Source organism: Panthera tigris, chromosome E2, assembly GCF_018350195.1.
Source record: "Panthera tigris isolate Pti1 chromosome E2, P.tigris_Pti1_mat1.1, whole genome shotgun sequence".
NCBI lineage: Eukaryota > Metazoa > Chordata > Mammalia > Carnivora > Felidae > Panthera > Panthera tigris.
Genome location: NC_056674.1, coordinates 24,901,252 through 24,924,427, shown reverse-complemented (window position 1 = coordinate 24,924,427; position 23,176 = coordinate 24,901,252). Strand labels below are relative to the sequence as shown.

Genomic DNA, 23,176 nt, shown 5'->3' with positions numbered 1-23,176 from the left:
GGCCGGTGCCCACCTGGCAGCGTCAGCCAGGCGACTGTGTGCGCGGGAGGGAGGCGTGGGTTTGTCTGGAGCCTGTCCGGACCCTCCCCGAGTCGCCTGGCCGGCTCCGGTTGACAGCGGCGGGAGTGTGGGGGCAGCGGCCCAAGTGGACGAGCACGGCCCCTTCAGCTCCCTTTCTGCCCGACGAGAATGCCCGATGTGCCCGGCTCCAGGCTCCTGGGTTCTGGCTCCGAAAGCGGCTCCTGCCACGCAGGGTTGCTTTGTTCACATAAGATGTGTACAGTGAACCCCCAAAACTGTTCTGCCGCGAGCTAGGCGGAGGCTTAATGTGACAAAAGGGGCCGCAATGCAATGGTTTCAAGTTTAGGCGAATTTGGACAATTTTTTTCTTCTAAATATATATTCCTTATAGTTTTGAGGGAAATAAAAGTGAATCTTTACATTGTTTTTTGTGAAACATTATTGAATAACGCCCCCATTGAAGCCCTTGTCTTCTGGGCGCTCCTCACTTCCCCCACCCGCCCTCGTATCCGCTGTTAAAAATTTGGCGTTTCTGCTTCCAGATCTTTTAAAAAATTTGTATGTAGTTTTATGAATTTTAAATGACTTCTTTCTGCACAGAATTAATAGTGACAGCTGTAATTTTTAAAATCGCATTTTACTGTTTGTTAGTTTTATGCATGCCTCATTGTTTACTAGAATAATGGACGTTCCTCTAAGTCTTACAATCTATTGAGTTAAAACTCTCAATAAAACCATCTGAAGGCCCTTATTACATGCCAGTGTGCAGATCTGGGTGTGATTTTTTTCTTTTCTACTGAGGCAGTTTTTTCAAAATGACTACCTTTCTCCCCCCCTTTTCTTTAAAAAAAAAAAATGTTTTTCTTTAAAACAGGAGCAGTATGGCTCCAGTAAATAGCTGGAGAGCTTTTTAAAAAAATAACATGCTGATGTTAGTGCATTCTTTAAGAGCAATCTCGTACGTTGATCTAATCTAGTAAAAGAAAACATTACATGTTTCAGTATATTTTATGAGCAGTGATAGAAATTTAAGGAAGGAAGATTGTGTAAGGAGAATTAGTTTATTGATCTTTTGAGTTTATTGGGTATGCAGTATAAAAACAATTTAGCCATGTTTTTTGAAGTAAAGTTAAACTTCTATTCTTACCATTAAAATTTGTTAAATCTGACAAAATTGGATTTTGTGATTTAAGTCTCTTTGCTAGATAATATCAATATTTAAATCATTTCCATTTGTTCTAATGAACTGCAGTATAAGGTTTACATGGTATGCTTTATGCATTCCAGTTTTTGTAGGGCACAAGTTATTGCAAGTCTTGACCTTGTTTTACTTGGCATAATGGAATCTTTTGGGAAAAATAACCTGTTTTTAATATCCTGGTTAAAGAAAAAGGAAAGGATAATAAACTTGTTAGGAGTCCCCTTAATTGTTCAGCAAAATGTGATGAGCATTTTATTTGTAAACATACATTAATTTTGTCACACACACACAAAACTCCCCCCCCCCCCCAGCTGCCATTACAAAATACCATAGATAAGGTGGCTCAAACAGTAGTAATTTATTTTTTCACAGTTCTAGAGGTTGGGAGTCCCAGATCCTCGCAGAGAGTGAGCTTTCTGGTTCTGTTCTTTTTTTATAAGGGCACTAATGCCATCATGAGGGCCCCACTCTCGGGACTTTAAACCTGATTATCTAATCTCCAAATACCTTCAGATTAGGGGTTAGCATTTCAATTTATGAATTTTGGGAGGGACACGATTCAGTCCACAGCAAGCTACTATATAATTTAAAATGTTGGTTTTGTTTTTTATTCTAAATATTTAAGAGAATATAATATACATGAGGACTAATTAAAATTTTTGGTGATTTTTGGGGCTCCTGGATGGCTCAGTGAGTTAAGGGTGCCACTCTTGATTTTGGCTCAGGTCATGATTTCATGGTTTGTGAGTTCCATTCGAGCCTTGGGCTCTGCACTGACAGTGAGGCACCTGCTTGGGATTCTTTCTCTCTTTCTCTCTGCCCCTCCCCTGCACCTGTGCTCTCTCAAAAATAAATAAACATTAAAAAAAACCTTTTGGTGATTCTTAAAAATGATTTATCTTTTACTAAAAGCAACTGGATTGAAGGCAACAAAAGATTAATTTTAAATTTCTAATTATTGGAGAATACAATCTTCCAATGGTTACAAATGAGAAAAAAATTATAATCTAGAAAGCCATTTTTTAAAAAAAAAAATTTTTTTTTTCAACGTTTATTTTTGAGACAGAGAGAGACAGAGCATGAACAGGAGAGGGGCAGGGAGAGAGGGAGACACGGAATCTGAAACAGGCTCCAGGCTCTGAGCTGTCAGCACAGAGCCTGACGCGGGGCTCCAACTCACGGGCCGTGAGATCATGACCTGAGCCGAAGTCGGACGCCCAACCGACCAAACCACCCAGGCGCCCCTAGAAAGCCATTTTTTAAAAAAGTATTTATTTATTTTGAGAGAGAGTTCATGTATGCGTGTGTGGGAGGGGCATAGAGCAAGAAGGAGAGAGAAAATCCCAAGCGGGCTCTGTGCTGTCAGCACAGAGCCCGTATGTTCTGTTTCTGTGTGTGTAAAAGTTTAAAAACAGGTACAGAGATCAAGAAAGACATAGATTTTCAGTTGCTTTGTAACATACCCTTTATATCCTGTATTGAAAATACAGTTCTGAAACATCTAAACCACAATACTTTTCATTTTCGAGAGGTTTCACATCAAGTAGCTCAAATTATTGAACCATCTTGTATATAGGAATATTCAAGATTCTTATTAGTTGTCTGGTATCTTTTGTATATGTGTCTGTTTTTGCCTTAAATTTTTTTAATAAAGCAGTTTTTTTTCCATTTATCGGAAATGTTATGTGTTATGTTGCAAACGTGTCCACTGTAGGTCACTTTGGTTCTGTTAGCAAGGAAATGTAAATGAGTTCTCTGTAGTGTGGTTATTTTGAACTTTTGAAAATCAATGAAACAATATAGAACCAGGGTCTTGTTTTTGCACTTGTTTTTTTACCCGATGCGGGGCTTGAACTCGTTAACTGCAAGATCATGACCTGAGCCAAAGTCAGACACTTAACTGACTGAGCCACCCAGGGCCCCTATTTTTACCTTTTCTACTTGTAAACAATCTGAATGCACTTTACAAGGGATAAATTGATACACAATAAGTCATCAGTAAACAAACTTTAGGTTTTTTATTATTTTTTTTATTTTAAAATGCTGAGAGTATAGCATTAGAACTTTTGTTAGTATCATCTTTGTCATTACAACTGAAATTTGAAGGAAATTTAGGATTTTTTTGTTTAAAATCCAAATTGTACTATAAAAGAGCAATATTACTGAAGTCCACCCTATTTAATATTCTTTTTCTAGGATCTGGGTTTTGGTGGTGGTTGGTTGTGTTTTTATCAGAGTTGGGATTAGGGGAAGGACAACTTTCCATTTAAAAGGGACTTTAGGGTAACTTAGCTCAGGCGCATGAATGTTTCTAGTCCTAAAACATTTACTAAGGGATGAAAATCCACCTATCTATTGGTGTTTGTACATTCTTTATCCCAAAGGCAAATGTACATGTCTCACTTAAGTGCAGCCCTCTGTTAATTCTGGATATGGGTTGATATATTATTCTTGTGTATAAGACAGAGACCTAAATTTATATTTGTTCGGTTTTAGTGACTGGAAGAATATGCTTGCTGAGTAGCAAAAGACCTTTTGAGCAAGAAAATCATGTTTCTGTGTTTTTTGGATAGCACTAATTTAAAATAGTTTACAGTACAGTGAATTACCTTAATAGTGTAAGTGTAAAGGAAATGAGTCAGTACCTTTGAATTTGATTTCTGTGAAGATGTGAAATTTTAAAATGACAAACATCTATTTTGGGTACATTTTACAGTAGTAAAAAATGTAACATTACATTTTCTGTCCTGGTTTGAAAGAATCTCATCATATTCTTGATAAAGCATGCTGTTTGAGCTATCTGGAGTTCGATTATTTTTATAGGATTCATTGTGATTTTTCTGAAATTGCAAACTAGAGATCCTTTGTTTAGTATTTTCATGTAAAAAAATTCTATCAAAATATTAATTTAGCTTAATCAGATCAAGTATTTATATTTTAGACCATGAAGCATTTTTCATATATATGGATAAAAAGCTTTATAATTGTAGCTAAGCTTTCACACAGGCAAAACAATGGGCAAATGGAATTTATCTTGAAAAGTAAATTACAATTTTCTGACCATAATTATTCTGAGTACTTTTTATTGAGATTACTTTCTGGTTTTTGGTGAACATGTCTTGATTTCAGGGATCATTAAGGCTAGTATTAGTGAAATGACTATGCAAAATCAAACTTTTAAAAATGATTTTTAATAATATTTGGCTTTTGAAAAATCATTATAGACTTGACATGGAGAAAGCCGCTTGTAAGTAATTTACACATTTGGAAACAGAAGGTTGGGGGCGCCTGGATGGCTCAGTCGGTAAAGCATTTGACTTTGGCTCAGGTCATGATCTCAGGGCTCATGGGTTCAGGCCCCGTGTTGGGCTCTGTGCTGACAGAGCAGAGCCTGGAGCCTGCTTCGGATTCTGTGTCTCCCTCTCTTTCTGCCCCTCCCGCTCGGGCTTGAGCGTGCTCTTTCTCTCGCTCTCTCTCTCTCTCTCAAATAAATAAAAATATTAAAAGAAAAAAGATCCTAGATCTTGACTCCTACATTCTCTTTTGTTTGTGCTATACTTTTGCCCTTCAAAGTGATTGTTGTGAACTACTCTTTTTTGTCAGTGGCAATTGGCATCTTACCCTCTCATTTTAGAACCCGAGTCATTTTCAGTACTTTCCCTTTAAAAAAATGGTTTTAACAGAAGTATATTTGGCAGCATTACATTAGTTTCAGGTGTACATTATAATATTTTGATAGTATAGGTTAAGATGTGTTCACCATAAATGTAGCTACCGTCTGTCACCCTAGGAGTCTATTCCAGTACCATTGACTGTATTCCTTGTGGTGTGCCTTTCAACCCAGTGACTTTACTTTGTTCTATAATTGGAAGCCTAAACATCCCATTCTCCTTTACCCATTTTGCCCATACCCCTACCTATGCCCCACCCCAAAGGGGCCATCAATTTGTTCTCTGTATTTATGTGTCTGTTTCTGCTTTTGTTTGTTTGTTGATTTGTTTTTTGGATTCCACATATAAGTGAAATCATATGATATTTGTGTTTCTCTGACTTATTTCACTTAGCATAATATTTTCTTTTTTTTTAATGTTTGTTTATTTTTGAGAGAGAGAGAGAGAGAGAGGAACAGAGAGAGAAGAGAGAAAGAATCCCAACCAGGCTCTGTGCTGTCAGTGCAGAGCCCGACATGGGGCTCAAACCCATGAACTGTGAGATCATGACCTGAGCCAAAATCAAGAGTTGGACACTTTCTCGACTGAGCCACACAAGCGCCCCAGCATAATATTTTCAAGGTCCATCCATGTTGTCACAACTGGCAAAATCTCATTCTTTTTATGTCTGAGTAATACTCCTGTGTGTATGTGTGTGTGTGTCACAACTTCTTCATCCATTTATCTGTGGATGGACACTTGGGTTGGATATCTTGGCTATTGTAAATAATGCTGTAATAAAGATGCCTATGTCTTATCAAATTAGCGTATTCCAGTCGGGCCCTCATTCTTATGCTGGGATTTCTTTAATTACTTTCTAACCATGTTCTCTTTTCTAACTGGTTCTAATAAACTGCTTTCAAACATGTATTTTATTTTATTATTTATTATTTTTTATTTTTTTTTCAATATATGAAGTTTATTGTCAAATTGGTTTCCATACAACACGCAGTGCTCATCCCAAAAGGTGCCCTCCTCAATACCCATCACCCACCCTCCCCTCCCTCCCACCCCCCATCAACCCTCAGTTCTCAGTTTTTAAGAGTCTCTTATGCTTTGGCTCTCTTCCACTCTAACCTCTTTTTTTTTTTTTTTCCTTCCCCTCCCCCATGGGTTTCTGTTAAGTTTCTCAGGATCCACATAAGAGTGAAACCATATGGTATCTGTCTTTCTCTGTATGGCTTATTTCACTTAGCATAACACTCTGCAGTTCCATCCATGTTGCTACAAAGGGCCATATTTCATTCTTTCCCATTGCCACGTAGTACTCCATTGTGTATATAAACCACAATTTTTTATCCGTTCATCAGTTGATGGACATTTAGGCTCTTTCCATAATTTGGCTATTGTTGAGAGTGCTGCTATAAACATTGGGGTACAAGTGCCCCTATGCATCAGTACTCCTGTATCCCTTGGGTAAATTCCTAGCAGTGCTATTGCTGGGTCATAGGGTAGGTCTATTTTTAATTTTTTGAGGAACCTCCATACTGTTTTCCAGAGTGGCTGCACCAATTTGCATTCCCACCAACAGTGCAAGAGGGTTCCCTTTTCTCCACATCCTCTCCAGCATCTATAGTCTCCTGATTTGTTCATTTTGGCCACTCTGATTGGCGTGAGGTGATATCTGAGTGTGGTTTTGATTTGTATTTCCCTGATGAGGAGTGACGTTGAGCATCTTTTCATGTGCCTGTTGGCCATCTGGATGTCTTCTTTTGAGAAGTGTCTATTCATGTTTTCTGCCCATTTCTTCACTGGGTTATTTGTTTTTTGGGTGTGGAGTTTGGTGAGCTCTTTATAGATTTTGGATACTAGCCCTTTGTCCAATATGTCATTTGCAAATATCTTTTCCCATTCCGTTGGTTGCCTTTTAGTTTTGTTGGTGGTTTCCTTTGCTGTGCAGAAGCTTTTTATCTTCATAAGGTCCCAGTAGTTCATTTTTGCTTTTAATTCCCTTGCCTTTGGGGATGTGTCAAGTAAGAAATTGCTGCGGCTGAGGTCAGAGAGGTCTTTTCCTGCTTTCTCCTCTAGGGTTTTGATGGTTTCCAGTCTCACATTCAGGTCCTTTATCCATTTTGAGTTTATTTTTGTGAATGGTGTGAGAAAGTGATCTAGTTTCAATCTTCTGCATGTTGGTGTCCAGTTCTCCCAGCACCATTTGTTAAAGAGACTGTCTTTTTTCCATTGGATGTTCTTTCCTGCTTTGTCAAAGATTAGTTGGCCATACGTTTGTGGGTCTAGTTCTGGGGTTTCTATTCTATTCCATTGGTCTATGTGTCTGTTTTTGTGCCAATACTATGCTGTCTTGATGATGACAGCTTTGTAGTAGAGGCTAAAGTCTGGGATTGTGATGCCTCCTGCTTTGGTCTTCTTCTTCAAAATTACTTTGGCTATTCGGGGCCTTTTGTGGTTCCATATGAATTTTAGGGTTGCTTGTTCTAGTTTCGAGAAGAATGCTGGTGCAATTTTGATTGGGATTGCATTGAATGTGTAGATAGCTTTGGGTAGTACTGACATTTTGACAATGTTTATTCTTCCAATCCATGAGCACGGAATGTTTTTCCATTTCTTTATACCTTCTTCAATTACCTTCATAAGCTTTCTGTAGTTTTCAGCATACAGATCTTTTACATCTTTGGTTAGGTTTATTCCTAGGTATTTTATGCTTCTTGGTGCAATTGTGAATGGCATCAGTTTCTTTATTTGTCTTTCTGTTGCTTCATTGTTAGTGTATAAGAATGCAACTGATTTCTGTACATTGATTTTGTATCCTGCAACTTTCCTAAATTCATGTGTCAGTTCTAACAGACTTCTGGTGGAGTCTGTCGGATTTTCCATGTGTAATATCATGTCATCTGCAAAAAGTGAAAGCTTCATCTTTGCCAATTTTGATGCCTTTGATTTCCTTTTGTTGTCTGATTGCTGATGCTAGAACTTCCAACACTATGTTAAACAACAGCGGTGAGAGTGGACATCCCTGTCGTGTTCCTGATCTCAGGGAAAAAGCTCTCAGTTTTTCTCCATTGAGGACGATGTTAGCTGTGGGCTTTTCATAAATGGCTTTTATGATGTTTAAGTATGTTCCTTCTATCCCGACTTTCTCGAGGGTTTTTATTAAGAAAGGTTGCTGAATTTTGTCAAATGGCTTTTCTGCATCGATTGACAGGATCATATGGTTCTTATATTTTCTTTTATCAATGTGATGTATCACGTTGATTGATTTGCGAATGTTGAACCAGCCCTGCATCCCAGGAATGAATCCCACTTGATCATGGTGAATAATTCTTTTTATATGCTGTTGAATTCGATTTGCTAGTATCTTATTGAGAATTTTTACATCCATATTCATCAGGGATATTGGCTCAAACATATATTTTAGAAAATACTACCTCTTATCCCACATTTTTTTCCCTTGCTCTGATTCTGTTATGGTGTTCTATGGGTTACTGTCATCAGCACATGTTTATCATGCATTTTCTATATGCATGGTATTTTAAAGCATTAGGAGAATGTAACGATGTATAGGACATAATACCAGTGTCAATTTGTTGTAAGGGGGTGGGGTTTAAATAAATCTATGATCCCTACTTCAATAATTTATCATTCAGTTCAGGAGACTACATAAACACTGAGAAGTTCAATAGAAGAATAGTAATAATACACTTTTTCTTATTTTTGTACAGGTTCCTGTTGCATGTAAATCGTGTCCCTGTGGTTACATATTTATTAGCAGAAAACTTTTAAATGCAAAACACCCAGAAAAATCACCACCTTCTACAGGTAATTGTGAAAGTTTACCACATATTTAGCTTTTTGATGTAGAAATGTAAAACTAATTTTTGTGAATTTAGTATTTACATCTCTGTTGAAGTTAAAAATTAAAACCTATTAAAGTATGCCTTTGGTTCTTATTAGCTGTTGGAAATCAGTTTATGACATTAGTTTGCCCTTCATTCCATTTAAATGTTAACTCCCTTATAATGCTGATGAATCTGTTTATTATTGGAGGATGTGTCTCGACATAGAAGAGTTTTAAAGAAGGGAGTGATCTGATCTGATTTTTACAAATTAAATAGTTTAATTAAGGTATAATTGATATTCAATAAATAGCACATATTTAAAGTGTACAGTCTGATAGGTTGTGTCATATCATTACACCTGTCATCAAAATCAAGGTAATGAAAATGTCCATCTTTCCAAAAGTTTTCTAGTTCCCCTTTGTTACTCTCTTCTTGCTACCTTCACCCCCACAAAACCACTGATGTGTTTTCTGTCACTATTCTTAGAACTTTATATAAATAGAATCATACAGTATGTACTCTTTTTTTGCCTGGCTTTCACTGAGCATAATTTAAGATCCAGCCATATTGTTGTGTTTATCAATAAGAATCAATTGCTTTTTACTGCTCACTAGTAATTTTTGTATGGCTATGTGACAGTATGTTGTTTATTCACTGGTTGATGGACATTTGGTTTTACCCCCTCAGTGCTGGTAAAATTTATAACAACTTTCAAGTTTTTTTTTTTTTTAACTAGTAACTGGAAAAATATAACTTGATTTTGATGTGAATATAAGTTTTAGACATATTGGTTATTTTTTATAATTCTCTCATTTAGAATATCTAAAAAATAATTTTGTTGGAGTTTTACTTTCCCATTAATGTAGACAAATTGGATTTATTCAGTGAGTATATTTATTAAAAGATGAAATTTTGTTGTTTATCCTTGCGTGATATTAGAAGAGTGATGATCTCCAAATAAAAGTAAATTGATTACAAATAAATTTTGAGTGACTGCTATATGCTAGGCATTGTTCTAAGCCTTGGGCGTAAAGTAATGAATGAAATCTGTCAAGGGAGGTTCACTGCTGTCATGGAGCTTACATTCTTGTGGGCATGAGATAGACAATGAACAAATAAAAAGGGCAGTTACTGGCTTGTGATAAATGCCTTGTAGGAAATTAAAATAGATTGCTGTCCTAGTATGTGACTAGAAGGCTACTTTTGATTGAGTGACTGGAGAAGGCCTCTCTGAGAAGGGACATTTAAACTGAGGCTGAATTGGCACAAGGGGCTAGCCCTGATAAGATCAAGAACATTCTTGACAGATGAAATAGCAAATGCAAAAATTTTAGAGCTGAAAAAATTTTGGTGTATTTTAGGAACAAAAAGGCCAGTGTGGTTGCAGTGTAGACAGTAAGAGCAGGGGAATGTGGGAGATGAGGCCAGAGGGATAGGCAGGGGCCAGATTGCATACAGTTTTGTAAACCAGAGTAAGAAGTTTTGGATTTTGTTCTTAAAATGTGAGGAGAAACTATTCCTCGGATGTGGGATGGAGTGAGGTAAAGGTAGCATGATCTGATTTGCCTTTCAGAAATAACCATTTTGGCTGTTGTCTAGAGAAAGGTGTACAAGACAGAAGTGGGCTATTGCAGTATGTTAACTGAGTGAAAATACTAAGAGAGTGGTTAGGTTATAGTAGCAGATGATTCAAGAATTATTTACATTTATGTCTGTGAGAGGTCTGCTTATTCTAGGAGTCAAGAAAATTATTTAATTCCATTTCTGCCTCTGTTTAAGTTTGTTCCCATTCATTATGAGAATAAAGGCTTTGCTGGATTAGTTATACAAGAGTCATCCAGAGAGCTTGTTAAAAATGGGTTCTCCTGAGTCATATTCTCTAAAGAGTTTGGTTCAGGTATGGAAATCCTGGAATGATTCATTCAGTAGATTTCTGGGTGGTGTGTCAACTCAGTTCTGGGTCTCCAAAATGAGTAAGACATAGTTTGTGCCCCTTAGCGGGACAAATGTGTTAATTTTTTTTATTCAACAAATATTTTTGAGCTCCTTCTGTATACCAATGGCTCAGGTGAGAAATGAGATAAAGAAGAAACCCAGCAAGGATAGAGAGAAGGGACAGATGCTGCAATTAAGGAATTGGAATCACTTGAACCAGAGGGAAGACTTTTACAGTGACTCCCAATGACTTGAATTACTGGTTAGAAAAGGAATATAAAAAGGAAGACAAGTTTTGAGGGAAAGATGAAGAATTTAGTTTTGGATGTGGTTGTGAAATATCCCTGTGGGTTATTTTTTTCCCCATTGGACATAGAGTTTGAAGCTTAGGGAATAGCCGCAACTGGAGATAAATCTCTTTTTTTATGCTTATTTACTAATTTTGAGAGAGAGTGCACACATGAGTGCACGTGCACTCCTGAGCAGGGGAGGGGTAGAGGGAGAGAGCGGGAATCCCAAGCAGGCTCCAAGCCCATCCTGAGCCCTATGCAGGGCTCCATCTCACAGTGTGAGATCCTGACCTGAGCTGAAATCAAGAGTTGGATGCTTAATGGACTGAGCCACTCAGGTGCCCCTGGAGATAAATCTTGTTTTGTTTTTTTTTTTAATATTTGTTTATTTTTGACAGACAGAGGCAGAGCATGAGCACGGGAGGGGCAGAGAGAGTGGAAGACAGAGAATCTGAAGCAGGCTCCAGGCCTGCTGACAGCATAGCTCCCAACTTGGGGCTGGAACTCACCCGCTGTGAGATCAAGACTTGAGGCGAAGTCGTTGGACTGAGCCATCCTGGCGACCCTGGAGATAAATCTTTTGAGCCATTAGTGAATGGTAGTTGTCATCATGGAAATGGAGGAGATTGTGCCCTAGGGTCTATAGGGTAGGAAAAGGAAGGAGTTCAGAGACTGAACTCTGGCAAACTCCAGTCATAAATGGTGGAGGTTGTTAGGGAGTTCAGGTCAACTGAGAAGATGTACATGTACATGTCAGCTGTAGGGGAACAAACAAAAGAGAGTGGTGGTACTTAAGTCATGGTGATAAATAAGAGGCAGTTCATTATTATTTTACATTTGGAATTTCCTGAGGTTCTGTTGTTTAATAAAAAGTGGCCTCGTGACCTTGAAGTAAAGATGAGACAATAAAGCCTAGAAATTCCCTGGAGGAGGAAGAGGAACCAGCAAAAGAAACAAAAAATAGTTAAAAAAATGGAGGAACATCAGAAGTAGACTGTGCCGTAGAAACCAAAGGAGGAAAAGGTTTTAAGGAGAAAGGTTAAGGATATTCAAAGCCTAGAAAACAGTTTGGTATAGTACAAACATGGGAGTTGGAAACCTTGGCTTCAGATTCAGATTCCAATTTTGTCACTCTCTAACAAGTTAATTAACCCCTGAGTGGCTGCTACTTACTTGCATGTAAGGTAGATTTATAGTATCAACTGTAGAGGATTGAAGTGCAGATGCAGTGCATATAAAAATGGCTAATGTAAACAAAGTTTAGTATGTTATAGGTACTCAGTAAATGTTCATTTTTACAATTAAATTTCTTAAAAGTAAGATTTACCTTGGTTAGTTTGTAGTATGTGGGAGATTGAGAAGAGTATAATTTTTAAAATGTCTACAGTTACCAAGTACTTGATGAACATTGGTCAATGGGATCCAAAACATTTCAGTTTTAATAAGAATTTATAAAATAAAAAATGAAAATGGACAATATAATATATATCTGGAAGGATAATGAATTTCACTAATAATTAGGGAAATGCAGTTGAAATAAAATACCATTCTTTTTACCCATATTCTGACAAAAATGTAAAGGATTTCCAAGTACTTTTATGAATATGGTGGAATGAGTACTTTCATACTAGTGGTGAGGTTATAAAACACCACAGCCTTTTTGCAGAACAGTCTGACAGTAGTTGTTAAAAGATTTAAATGCACATAACTTAGAATCTAGACTTCTTTATCAATAGGTATGTAACCTGGAGATAGTTGTTTATAATACACAATGAAATACTTAACTAGGATTTTCAGGCAACAGTGTTTATAATAGGAAAAGTGAAGCCAGATATTATCAATGGGGAGTGATTAAGTAGGGTACGTCTTTTAGGGAACAATAGTATATGCTAATTAGAGAGAATGGTGCAAATTGTTATGTATTGACATGGAAAAATCTCTAAAAGTTAATTTAAGAAAAAAAGTACAGGGCGTGCCTGAGTGGCTCTGTAAGTTAAACATCCAGCTCACGACTTTGGCTCAGGTCATCATCTCACAGTTGGTGGGTTTGAGCCCTGTGTCAGGCACTGCTTGGGTTTTCCTCTCTCTCTCTCCCTTTCGCTCTCCCTCCCTTTCTCCCTCCCTTTCTGCCCCTCCCCCACTCGTGCCGCGTGTGTGTGTGTGTGTGTGTGTGTGTGTGTGTGTGTGTGTGTCTCTCTCTCTCTCTCTCTCTCTCAAAATAAATAAACTTTAATACTTAAAAAAAAATACAAAACGATACTTGCATGAACTTTTTTTTACAGAAGTTTTTTTTTCTTGTAATGAGAACTTTAAATATTTACTCTTAGTAACTTCCAAATATGCAATAGAGTATTATTAACTATAGTCACCATGTTGTATGTTACTTGTCATGACTTATTTATATTGTTGTTAGAAACTTGTACTTTGTATATTGTATAGTGTTACTGGAAGCTTATAGGACCCTCTTCAACCCAGATCACCCCCCACCCCACCCCATCCCCGCAAACCTGCCAAGTCTCACCTCTGGCAACCACCAATCTGTTCTGTTATTTATGAGTTTAGGTTTGTTTTTTAAGATTTCACATATAAGTGGGATTATATGGTATTTATCTTCCTTTGTCTAACATATCACTTAGCATATCGCCATCCATGTTGCCAAAAATGGCAAGATTTTATTCTGTCAATTCTGTTTTACGACTGAATAATACTCCACATAATCTTTATCCATTCATCCATCAGTGGACACTTTAGATTGTTTCCAAATCTTGGCTATTGTAAATAATGCTGCAATGAACATGGGGTGCATGTATCTTTTCAAGTTAGTATTTTCTTTGGATAAATACCCAGAAGTAGAATTGCTGTATCATGTGGTAGTTCTATTTTCCATTTGTTTTTAATTTTAAGACCCCACAAAATGATTTCTACATGGGTAGATCACTAAATAAGAAGGGAGGAATCAAGGAAGACTTTTACTTACACAAACATTTAAAACAGGAAAGAGAGCCATCTGTAAAGTTCAGATTGCAGTTATTTTAAAAATGAAATCAAAGCTGTAGAAGATAATCTTAAATTTCAGTGGGTTGAATTTTTTTTTTAATTTTTTAAATGTTTATTTTGAGAGAGAGAGAGAGACAAAGCATGAGCAGGGGAGGGGAGAGGTAGAGGGAGAGACAGAATCTGAAGCAGGCTCCAGGCTCTGAGCTGTCAGCACAGAGCCTGATGTGGGGCTCGAACTCACAGACCGGGAGATCATGACCTAAGCCAAAGTTGGATGTTTAACCAAGCTACTCAGGTGTCCCGAAATTTCTGTTGTAAGTTTCTGACATGTAGGAGGAAAATTAGCTGCTAAGTCAAATAGATTTATCTAAGCTTAAATTGCTTAAAACTCAAATTTTTTCAAATATACTAATTATCTGTGTATCTTCATAGCACAGTAGAAATAGGGAGGTAGGACATTACCTACATAGAACTTTATCTAGCTGAAAATACATTTAAATAAAATTTATTATGGAAATTAAAGGATTTTTACAAGTTTTTTAATTTTGATAAGGGGAAAAGATGAGTGTTATAAATAAATCTGTATTAAGATGGAGTACCTGGGTGGGTCAGTTGGTTAAGCTTCTGACTTCAGCTCAGGTCATAATCTCATAGTTTTGTGAGTTAAAGCCCTGTGTTGGGTCTGTGATGACAGCTCAGAGCCTGGAGCCTGTTTCAGATTCTGTGTCTCCTCCTCTCCCTGCCCCTCCCCTGCTCACACTGCTCACACTCTGTCTCTCTCAAAAATAAACAAACATTAAAAAAATTTTAAAAAAAAGAAATGCTCAGTGTTTTGTATGAGTGCATAGAACCAAAAGACAATTAATTATTCTTTGATAACTTTCCAAATGAGTTAGGTCTGTGTTATTCCTTGTATTCTTTTTAGGGGGGCAGTAGTAAATGGAGGTAGGTTTTTAAAAATTAACTGTCTTGGGACACCTGGGTGGCTCAGCTGGTTAAGCGTCTGACTTCGGCTCAGGTCATGATCTCACGGTCTGTGAGTTTGAGCCCCACGTCGGGCTCTGTGCTGACAGTTCAGAGCCTGGAGCCTGCTTCAGATTCTGTGTCTCCCTCTTTCTCTGCCCCTCCCCTGCTCATGTCCTGTCTCTCTCTGTCTCAAAAATAAATAAAAACATTAAAAAAATTAAAAAAAATTAACTGTCTTGTTAATGTAGGATTTCATTTCTAAATTGGATGGTTGCCTAAGAGTTTAAAAAATAGATATTGGAGAGGATGCAGAGAAGGAGGATCTCTTTTGCACTGCTGGTGGGAATACAAACTGGTATAGCCACTTTGGAAAACAGTATGGAGGTTCCTCAAAAAATTAAAAATAGAGATACCCTATGACCCAGCAATTGCACTACTAGGTATTTGTCCAAAGGATACAGGTGTGCTGTTTCGAAGGAGCACATGCACCCCAATGTTTATAGCTATTGACAATAGCCAGTTTGGAAAGAGCCCAAATGTCCACTGACAGATGAATGGATAAAGAAGATGTGGTATATATATACAATGGAGTATTACTTAGCAATCAAAAACGGTGAAATCTTGCCATTTGCAGCTACGTGGATGGAACTAGAGGGTATTATGCTAAGCAAAAGTAGTCAGAAAAAGATAAATGTCATATGACTTCACCCATATAAGGAATTTAAGATACAAACAGATGAACATAAGGGAAGGGAAGCAAAAATAATATAAAAACAGGGAGGGGAACAAAACATAAGCGACTCTTAGAGAACAAACAGAGGGTTGCTGGAGGGGTTGTGGGAGGGAGAATGGGCTGAATGGGTAAGGGGCATTAAGGAAGACACTTGTTGGGATGAGCACTGGGTGTTACACATAGGGGTTGAATCACTGGAATCTACTCCTGAAATCATTGTTGCATTATATGCTAACTAACTTGGATGTAAATTTAAAAATAAATGAATTAAAAGAGAAAAAAAATAGTTTTATGATTAAGTCTTAAACTATTGATTTGAAGCAATTTCTTTAAAAAAAGGTTAAAGAGTAGGTCTATTTTTAATGATGCATAGGGGCACTTGTACCCCAATGTTTATAGCAGCACTCTCAACAATAGCCAAATTATGGAAAGAGCCTAAATGTCCATCAACTGATGAATGGATAAAGAAATTGTGGTTTATATACACAATGGAATACTACGTGGCAATGAGAAAGAATGAAATATGGCCTTTTGTAGCAACGTGGATGGAACTGGAGAGTGTGATGCTAAGTGAAATAAGCCATACAGAGAAAGACAGATACCATATGGTTTCACTCTTATGTGGATCCTGAGAAACTTAACAGAAACCCATGGGGGAGGGGAAGGAAAAAAAAAAAAAAGAGGTTAGAGTGGGAGAGAGCCAAAGCATTAGAGACTGTTAAAAACTGAGAACAAACTGAGGGTTGATGGGGGGGTGGGAGGGAGGGGAGGGTGGGTGATGGGTATTGAGGAGGGCACCTTTTGGGATGAGCACTGGGTGTTGTATGGAAACCAATTTGACAATAAATTTCATATATTTAAAAAAAAAAAGTTAAAGAAGGGGTCTCTGTCTGGCTCAGTCGGTGGAGCATTAGGACTCTTGTTTTGGGTAAATTTGAGCCCCACATTGGGTGTAGAGATTACCTAAAAAAAAAAATCTTAAAAAAATAAAAAGATTAAATGAGAAAAACTATATATCCTAAAATTGAGAGTATCTGTACTATAGACCAAACCTTGAGCACCAAATATTGTTCAAATATTTGATCAGTCACCAAAAATTTTGATAGAAACAATTTTTGGCGAGAACAAACTCTGCTTTATCCAGATGTTTAAATTTGTTTTTTCTGATGGTTATTCTGGGTGTTTTGTCATATCAGGGGTGCCATTTTGCATTTAATAATTATGGATGTGCCTTTTTCCTTCTAAAATTTTAATTATAAAAACTATAAAGATAGGAGTCTGGGTGGCTCAGTTGGTCAAGCGGCAGACTGTTGACAGACTGCTGACAGCTCAGAGGCTGGAGCCTGCTTCAGATTCTGTATCTCCCCTTCTCTCTCTTCCCCTCCCCCACTTACTCTCTTTCTTTCTCCTTCAAAAATAAACATTAATAAATAAATAAACTGTATATTTCTTCAGGTTAAGCTTAGGCAGATAAATAACCTCCTCAGTTTTAATTGAGAAGGAAAAAACGGATTAAAAAAATTAAACTTTTCAAATTATTCTCTAGGATAAGTTAATAGAGGCTGATAAATAAGCCAAGAAGTCTATAAATAACATTCACTTTTAGTTAAGAAAAAAAGTGAAATGATTATTGCCAATTGATTGCCAGTACCTTTTATAAACCCAGTGATTGAATATTAATTCAGTAGTAAGTGATCCTCAACTCTGAATTACTTGACAATGAAGGTTTGGTTTTGTTATTTCAGAAAACATTGTTTCTTATATGCTAATCACTTAAAATTGCTATACATTCATATATGAGACATGGCTTTAAGTTTTTGTTTTGCCTTTTGATGGAAGAATGCATAGCTTTATATATCTGTACCTATACATTTAGGTTCTTAATCATATAGTTTGTATAATGATGCAGTATTTATTTTTAGGGCTCTTATAGAATCTTCTGACTTCGTCTAATTAAGACTGGCTGATTTTAGGTCTGCTGCATAGCTGTCATACTGAGACTTGTTTCCTTTGTACTCTTAGGATAATTCCACTTCTTCTTATGTACCATTTTTTTTTTTTTAACTCATGTGCTTTTATTTCTGAAATAAATTTTCCAGAAAATTGTTTTAGGCCTGTAAAAAAATTTTCTTATAAAAGATATGTGGTGGTACATTTCCTGTTTTCCATTGTGTGGAAGGCCTTTCCTTTGTACTCACATTTAAATGTCATTCTCATTCTTCCTCAGTCCTTTCCATATGAGGGCTCAAATCTTCAGTTTAGGGCAGTTTTTACCCAGTATTTCTTTTTCTCCATTCGTTTTTCTCTTCCTCCTGGCATACTTACTGCATACTTACTGTATGATACATCAGGATTACCATCCACAGAGACTAACACTGGACTGGACAAATAGGGTTTTTTCCACTATGTAGTAAAGAAAGGTGAAGTTGGCACTATGGGACTAATGATTCAATGATATCATCAAGGACGTGGGCTCTTCTCTTTCTTCTGTCCTGACATGGCTTTCATCTTCATTGTTAACAAGATAGCTATTGTACCTCCACGCATCCTATAAGCATTCCAAGTAGGAAGAAAAGGGAAGGGCAGAGGGACAAAGGGACATGCCAGCTATGCTTACCCCCTTAAAAAAAATCTTTTGGCAACCTCACCCAATTCCACATGCTTGTTAATGGCCAGAACAAAATTCTATGTCCACTTCATCTGCAGGAGAGTCTTAGAATGTGTATATTTTAGCTGGGCCCATTGCTGTCTTGAATAGAACATTCTGTTCTTAATGAAGAGGGGGAGAATGAATATTGGGTAGATAATTAATAATTATGTCATGGGTGAATATTAGATTTATTCGATCTTCATTTCTCTTCACTTACTTTTCACCTATTGTCTTTTTTGTTTTTTGGTGTTCCAGGAAATTTCATGGATTTCCCTTTCTAGATCTATAATTCTGTCTTCAGTCAGACATGTCCATTATTTAGTTTCTCTTTTGCATTTTAATTTTGAATAGTTCATCTTGTTTTCTGATTTCTTTTTCATTGAATCTTATTTTTTTCATATTATTCATTGTGGTGAATTACACATAACATAAAATTAGTATTTTAATCATTTTAAGCATTAAGTACATTCATATTGTATACCTAACCATCACCACTATTAATCTCCAGGACTCTTTTCATCTTCCCAAACTGAAAGGCCATACCCATTAAACAGTAACTCTCCGTTCCCCTTCCCCACTGCCTCAGGCAAAGATATATATATCTTGTACCTGTGAATTTGACTAGTGTAGTTATTTCCTATTTGGAATCACACAGTATTTGCCTTTTTGTGTCTGGCTTTTTCACTTAGCATTAATGTCTTTAAATATCATCCATGTTGTAGCATGTGTCAGAATTTCCTTTTTAAATAATACTTCATTGTGTGTATGTACTACATTTTGTTTATTCATGCCTTGATGGACACTTGAGTTGCTTCCACCTCTTGGCTATTGTCAATAATGCTGCTGTGAACATTGTTGTTCAAATATCTGTTTGATTCCCTGTTTTCTTTTGTATATATGCCCAGAAGTGGAATTGCTGGGTCATAGGGTATTTTTGTGTATATGGTAATGCCATATCATTTTCCACCGCAGCTGCACTATTTTATGTTACCAGCAGCAGTGCCTGAAGTTTCCAATTCCTCCACATCCTCACCAATGCGTATTTTTTAAAAATTTTTTTTTTTTAACGTTTATTTATTTTTGAGACAGAGACAGAGCATGAACGGGGGAGGATCAGAGAGAGAGAGGGAGACACAGAATCTGAAACAGGCTCCAGGCTCTGAGCTGTCAGCACAGAGCCCGACACGGGGCTTGAACTCATGAACCGCGAGATCATGACCTGAGCTGAAGTCGGACGCTTAACCGACTGAGCCACCCAGGCGCCCCACCAATGCGTATTTTATATGCTTTTGATAATAGCCATTGTAATCAGTATGAAGTGATAACTTGTGGTTTTGATTTGCGTTTCTCTAATGATTAGTGATGTTGAACATCTTTTCATTTGCCGGTCATCTTTGGACAAATGTCTATTCAAGTTCTTTGCTCATTTTTGAATTGGATTGTTATTGAGTTGTATAAGTTCTTTTTATTCTGGATATTAATCCTTCATCTGATACACATGTACAAATATTTCCTCCTATTCCATAAGTTGCCTTTTTTCTCTGTTGATAGTGTCCTTTGATGTACAAAAGTTTTAAATTTTAATGAAATCCAAGTTGTCTGTTTTTTCTTTGTTGCCTATACTACTTTTGAGGTCATATCCAAAAAATCATTGCCAAGTCCAGTGTTAAGAAGCTTTTCCCTTTTTGTTCTAAGCATTTTATAGTTCTAGCTGTTATATTTAGGTCTTCATTCCATTTTGAGTTAATTTTTGTATATGGTATAAAATAAGGGTCCAATTACATTTATTTGCATGTGGATATCCAGTTGTCCCAGTATGACTTGAAAATATTATCTTTTTCTCCTTGAATCGTCTTGGCACTGTTATTGAAAATCATTTGACCATATATTCAAGGATTTATTTCTGGGCTCTCTATTTTATTCTGTTGGTCTGTATATCTGTCATACTGCAGTACCACACTTTTTTGATTACTGTAGCTTATTAGTGAGTTTTGAAATCAGGAAATATGAGACCTCTGACATTGTTTTTCAAGATTCTTTTAGCTATTTTGGATCGCTTGAGAGTCCATATGAATTTTAGGATTGAGCTTTCTATTTCTGTAAAAGAATCTTATTCTTAATGATATAAAGTCCAATCAGGTCTCTCTAAAGTTATGCATTAGAATGTTTTAAAGATGGTTTTGTCTTGTTTTTTGTGTTTTTTTTTTAAATGTTTATTTATTTTTGAAGGAGAGAGAGCGTGAGCGTGGGAGGGGCCGAGAAAGAGGGAGACACAGAATCTGAAACAGGCTCAAGGCTCTGAGCTGTCAGCACAGAGCCCGACGCGGGGCTTGAACTCACCGACTGTGAGATCACGACCTGAGCCGAAGTTGGACGCTTAACTGACTGAGCCACCCAGACACCCCTTGTCTTGTTTTTTGAACTACCTTTCTTCCTCCTATTTTATTTTGTTCTTCCTCTATTACACTTTTCATTTTCCTTAAATTGCTGGTAATCCTTAATTGCCTGTTGATATTTATAAATGAAGGATTTGATTTATCAGTGTAGGATTTGATTTATCAGTGTAGATAATTAGCATGACTATCGTACACACTGTTTTAAAGGTCTGTTTTGACCACAGATCTCTTTAGTGTACCGTTGGGAGGAGCTTATTGGCAGGCTTTTGGATGTAAATTATACGAGCTGAGTGATCCTGTTGAATTCCATGATTGCCAAAATAAGGAAAGCTTCATTCTGGGAGAGAATGCAAAATCCCTTATAGTACTTCATTTTTTAAATTTTTATTTATTTTGAGAGAGAAATAGAGAGCAAGTGGGGGAGGGGCAGAGAGAGAGGGGGACACAATACTAAGTAGGTCCCAAGCTCTTAGCGCAAAACCCAATTCAGGGCTTGAATTTACAACTATGAGATCGTGTCCTGAGCTGAAATCAAGTCTGTTGCTTAACCAACTGAGTCGCCCAGGCGCCCCAGTATTTCATTTCTATGAGGAGTTGCCATTTGTTTCTTTCTTCTATGTTTTGGAGGTTCCTTATGTCAGTTCTTAGGCCCAACTGTTCTGCAATAGTCCTGTAGGTATTCCGATGATTACTCATGGCTTGCTCTCCCTTACTGTACTTTTTGATCTGTCCTGGGAGTATTTTTGGGAAGAACACCTCTGCCTTCTACAGGAGCCATCTTTTGTTTCTAGTTTAGATTATAGTTTCTTCTATTCTGGTTTCTTAATCAGAATCTGTGAGCTCGCCAGTTGGCTGAAACTCTGTAATTTCAGGTGATTGATAGCATCCTTTCCTTGTTTCCAGCACTACAGATTTATTTTCCTTTTTCCCTTTCCCCTTTACCCATGTTTATTCTCATTTCAGTGGGATTTTCCACAAAGGGGGGGGGGTGGTAGATGCTTGTGCTCAGTCTGATTTTATTTATTTAGCACTACTTAATCTGTGTAAGTAATGTTCTCGATCTGTGAATGAGACAAAGGCCTCCCAGCTTTCATAGAGTTTATATTCCAATGGGGGATTGAGCATATAAATAAATAACAGATTATAGTAGTAGTGGATTATAAAAAGTAATATGGGGGGCGCCTGGGTGGCTCAGTCGGTTAAGCGTCTGACTTCGGCTCAGGTCGCAATCTCGCGGTATGTGAGTTCGAGCCCCGCATCGGGCTCTGTGCTGACTGCTCAGAGCCTGGAGCCTGTTTCGGATTCTGTGTCTCCCTCTCTCTGTGACCCTCCCCCATTCATGCTCTGTCTCTCTCTGTCTCAAAAATAAATAAACGTTAAAAAAAAAAAATTTTTTTTTTTAAATAAAAAAAAGTAATATGGACTGTGAGACACAGAGTCTTATTTATAAATTGACAATTTGAAGTAAATAAGTGGCTTCATTAAAAGTTTTGGGAAGAGCTTTAGGCAGAAGGATTAGCAAATGCAGAGACTTAAGGGGAGGAAGGAACTTGTTTTAATTAAAGGGAGGCATGTCTGGAGTGTAGTGAACAAAGTGTCTAGCACTATGAGAAGATTGGAGAGAGGCAAATGTCAGGTCTTATAGGCACTTGTAGTCTCTCATAAGGAAATTTAACTTTATTTTTTAATACAATGAAAAGCTAATGAAAGATTTTAGAAGGGCAGCTATATGGTTTGAATATTTTAAAGATAATTTTGGCAGCTACAAAATATATTAGGTGTGGATGTTGACCATAGAGGCAAAGAGATAAAGTAATTGTAGATATATTTTGCAGAGAATACCTGTGGACTTTTGTGATGATAGGAAACAAGATGAGTCACAGATAACTACAAATTATTTGGCTTTTGCACCTGGGTGGTACTATCTAGTAATATAAGGAAGCTTTGGAGGAGGGAAAATCAAGTTATTTTTTTGATACATTTGAAATGCTTGTAAGATATTAGAGTGAAGCTGTCAGGTAGGCAGTTGGAGCTTTGGAAAGATATCAGTTGAAAGTATAAATTTTGGAACCGTTTGGGTCTATGGATTATCTAGAGTGTAAGTAAGAGAAGAGAGCTCAGGTCAGAGTCCCAGGGCTTTAATATTAAAGGTGAGAACCTGGTGGAGGAAAAGACAGAAGCCTGAAAATCAAGTGAAGAATAATTTAAGGAAAAGTATAGTCATCTTTGTTGAATTTTCTTTCTTTTTTTTTTTTTTAAGTTTATTTTGAGAGAGCGGGAGAGGGGCAGAGAGAGAGAGGGAGACAGAATCTCAAGCAGGCCCTGTGCTATCAGTGCAGAGCCTGATGTGGGGCTCAAACTCATGAGCCAAAGTTGGGTGCTTAACTGACTAAGCCACCCAGGTGCCTCTTCTTCTTCTTTCTTCTTTTTTCTTTCTTCTCCTCCCTCCTCCCCCTCCTCCTTTTTAATGTTTATTTATT

The 23,176-nt window shown here is 37.2% G+C and overlaps 1 protein-coding gene across 3 annotated transcripts in view; it reads left to right on the top strand.

Annotated features, from left to right (window-relative positions):
* Positions 1–23,176, top strand: part of CE2H16orf87 (chromosome E2 C16orf87 homolog) — a 35,112-nt gene that overhangs the window by 324 nt on the left and 11,612 nt on the right. For all 3 annotated transcript variants that reach the window (XM_042968159.1, XM_042968157.1, XM_042968158.1), the window contains exon 2: positions 8,613–8,709. In XM_042968159.1, the coding sequence (XP_042824093.1) occupies positions 8,613–8,709 (97 nt within the window). The remainder of the gene's footprint in view (positions 1–8,612; positions 8,710–23,176) is intronic.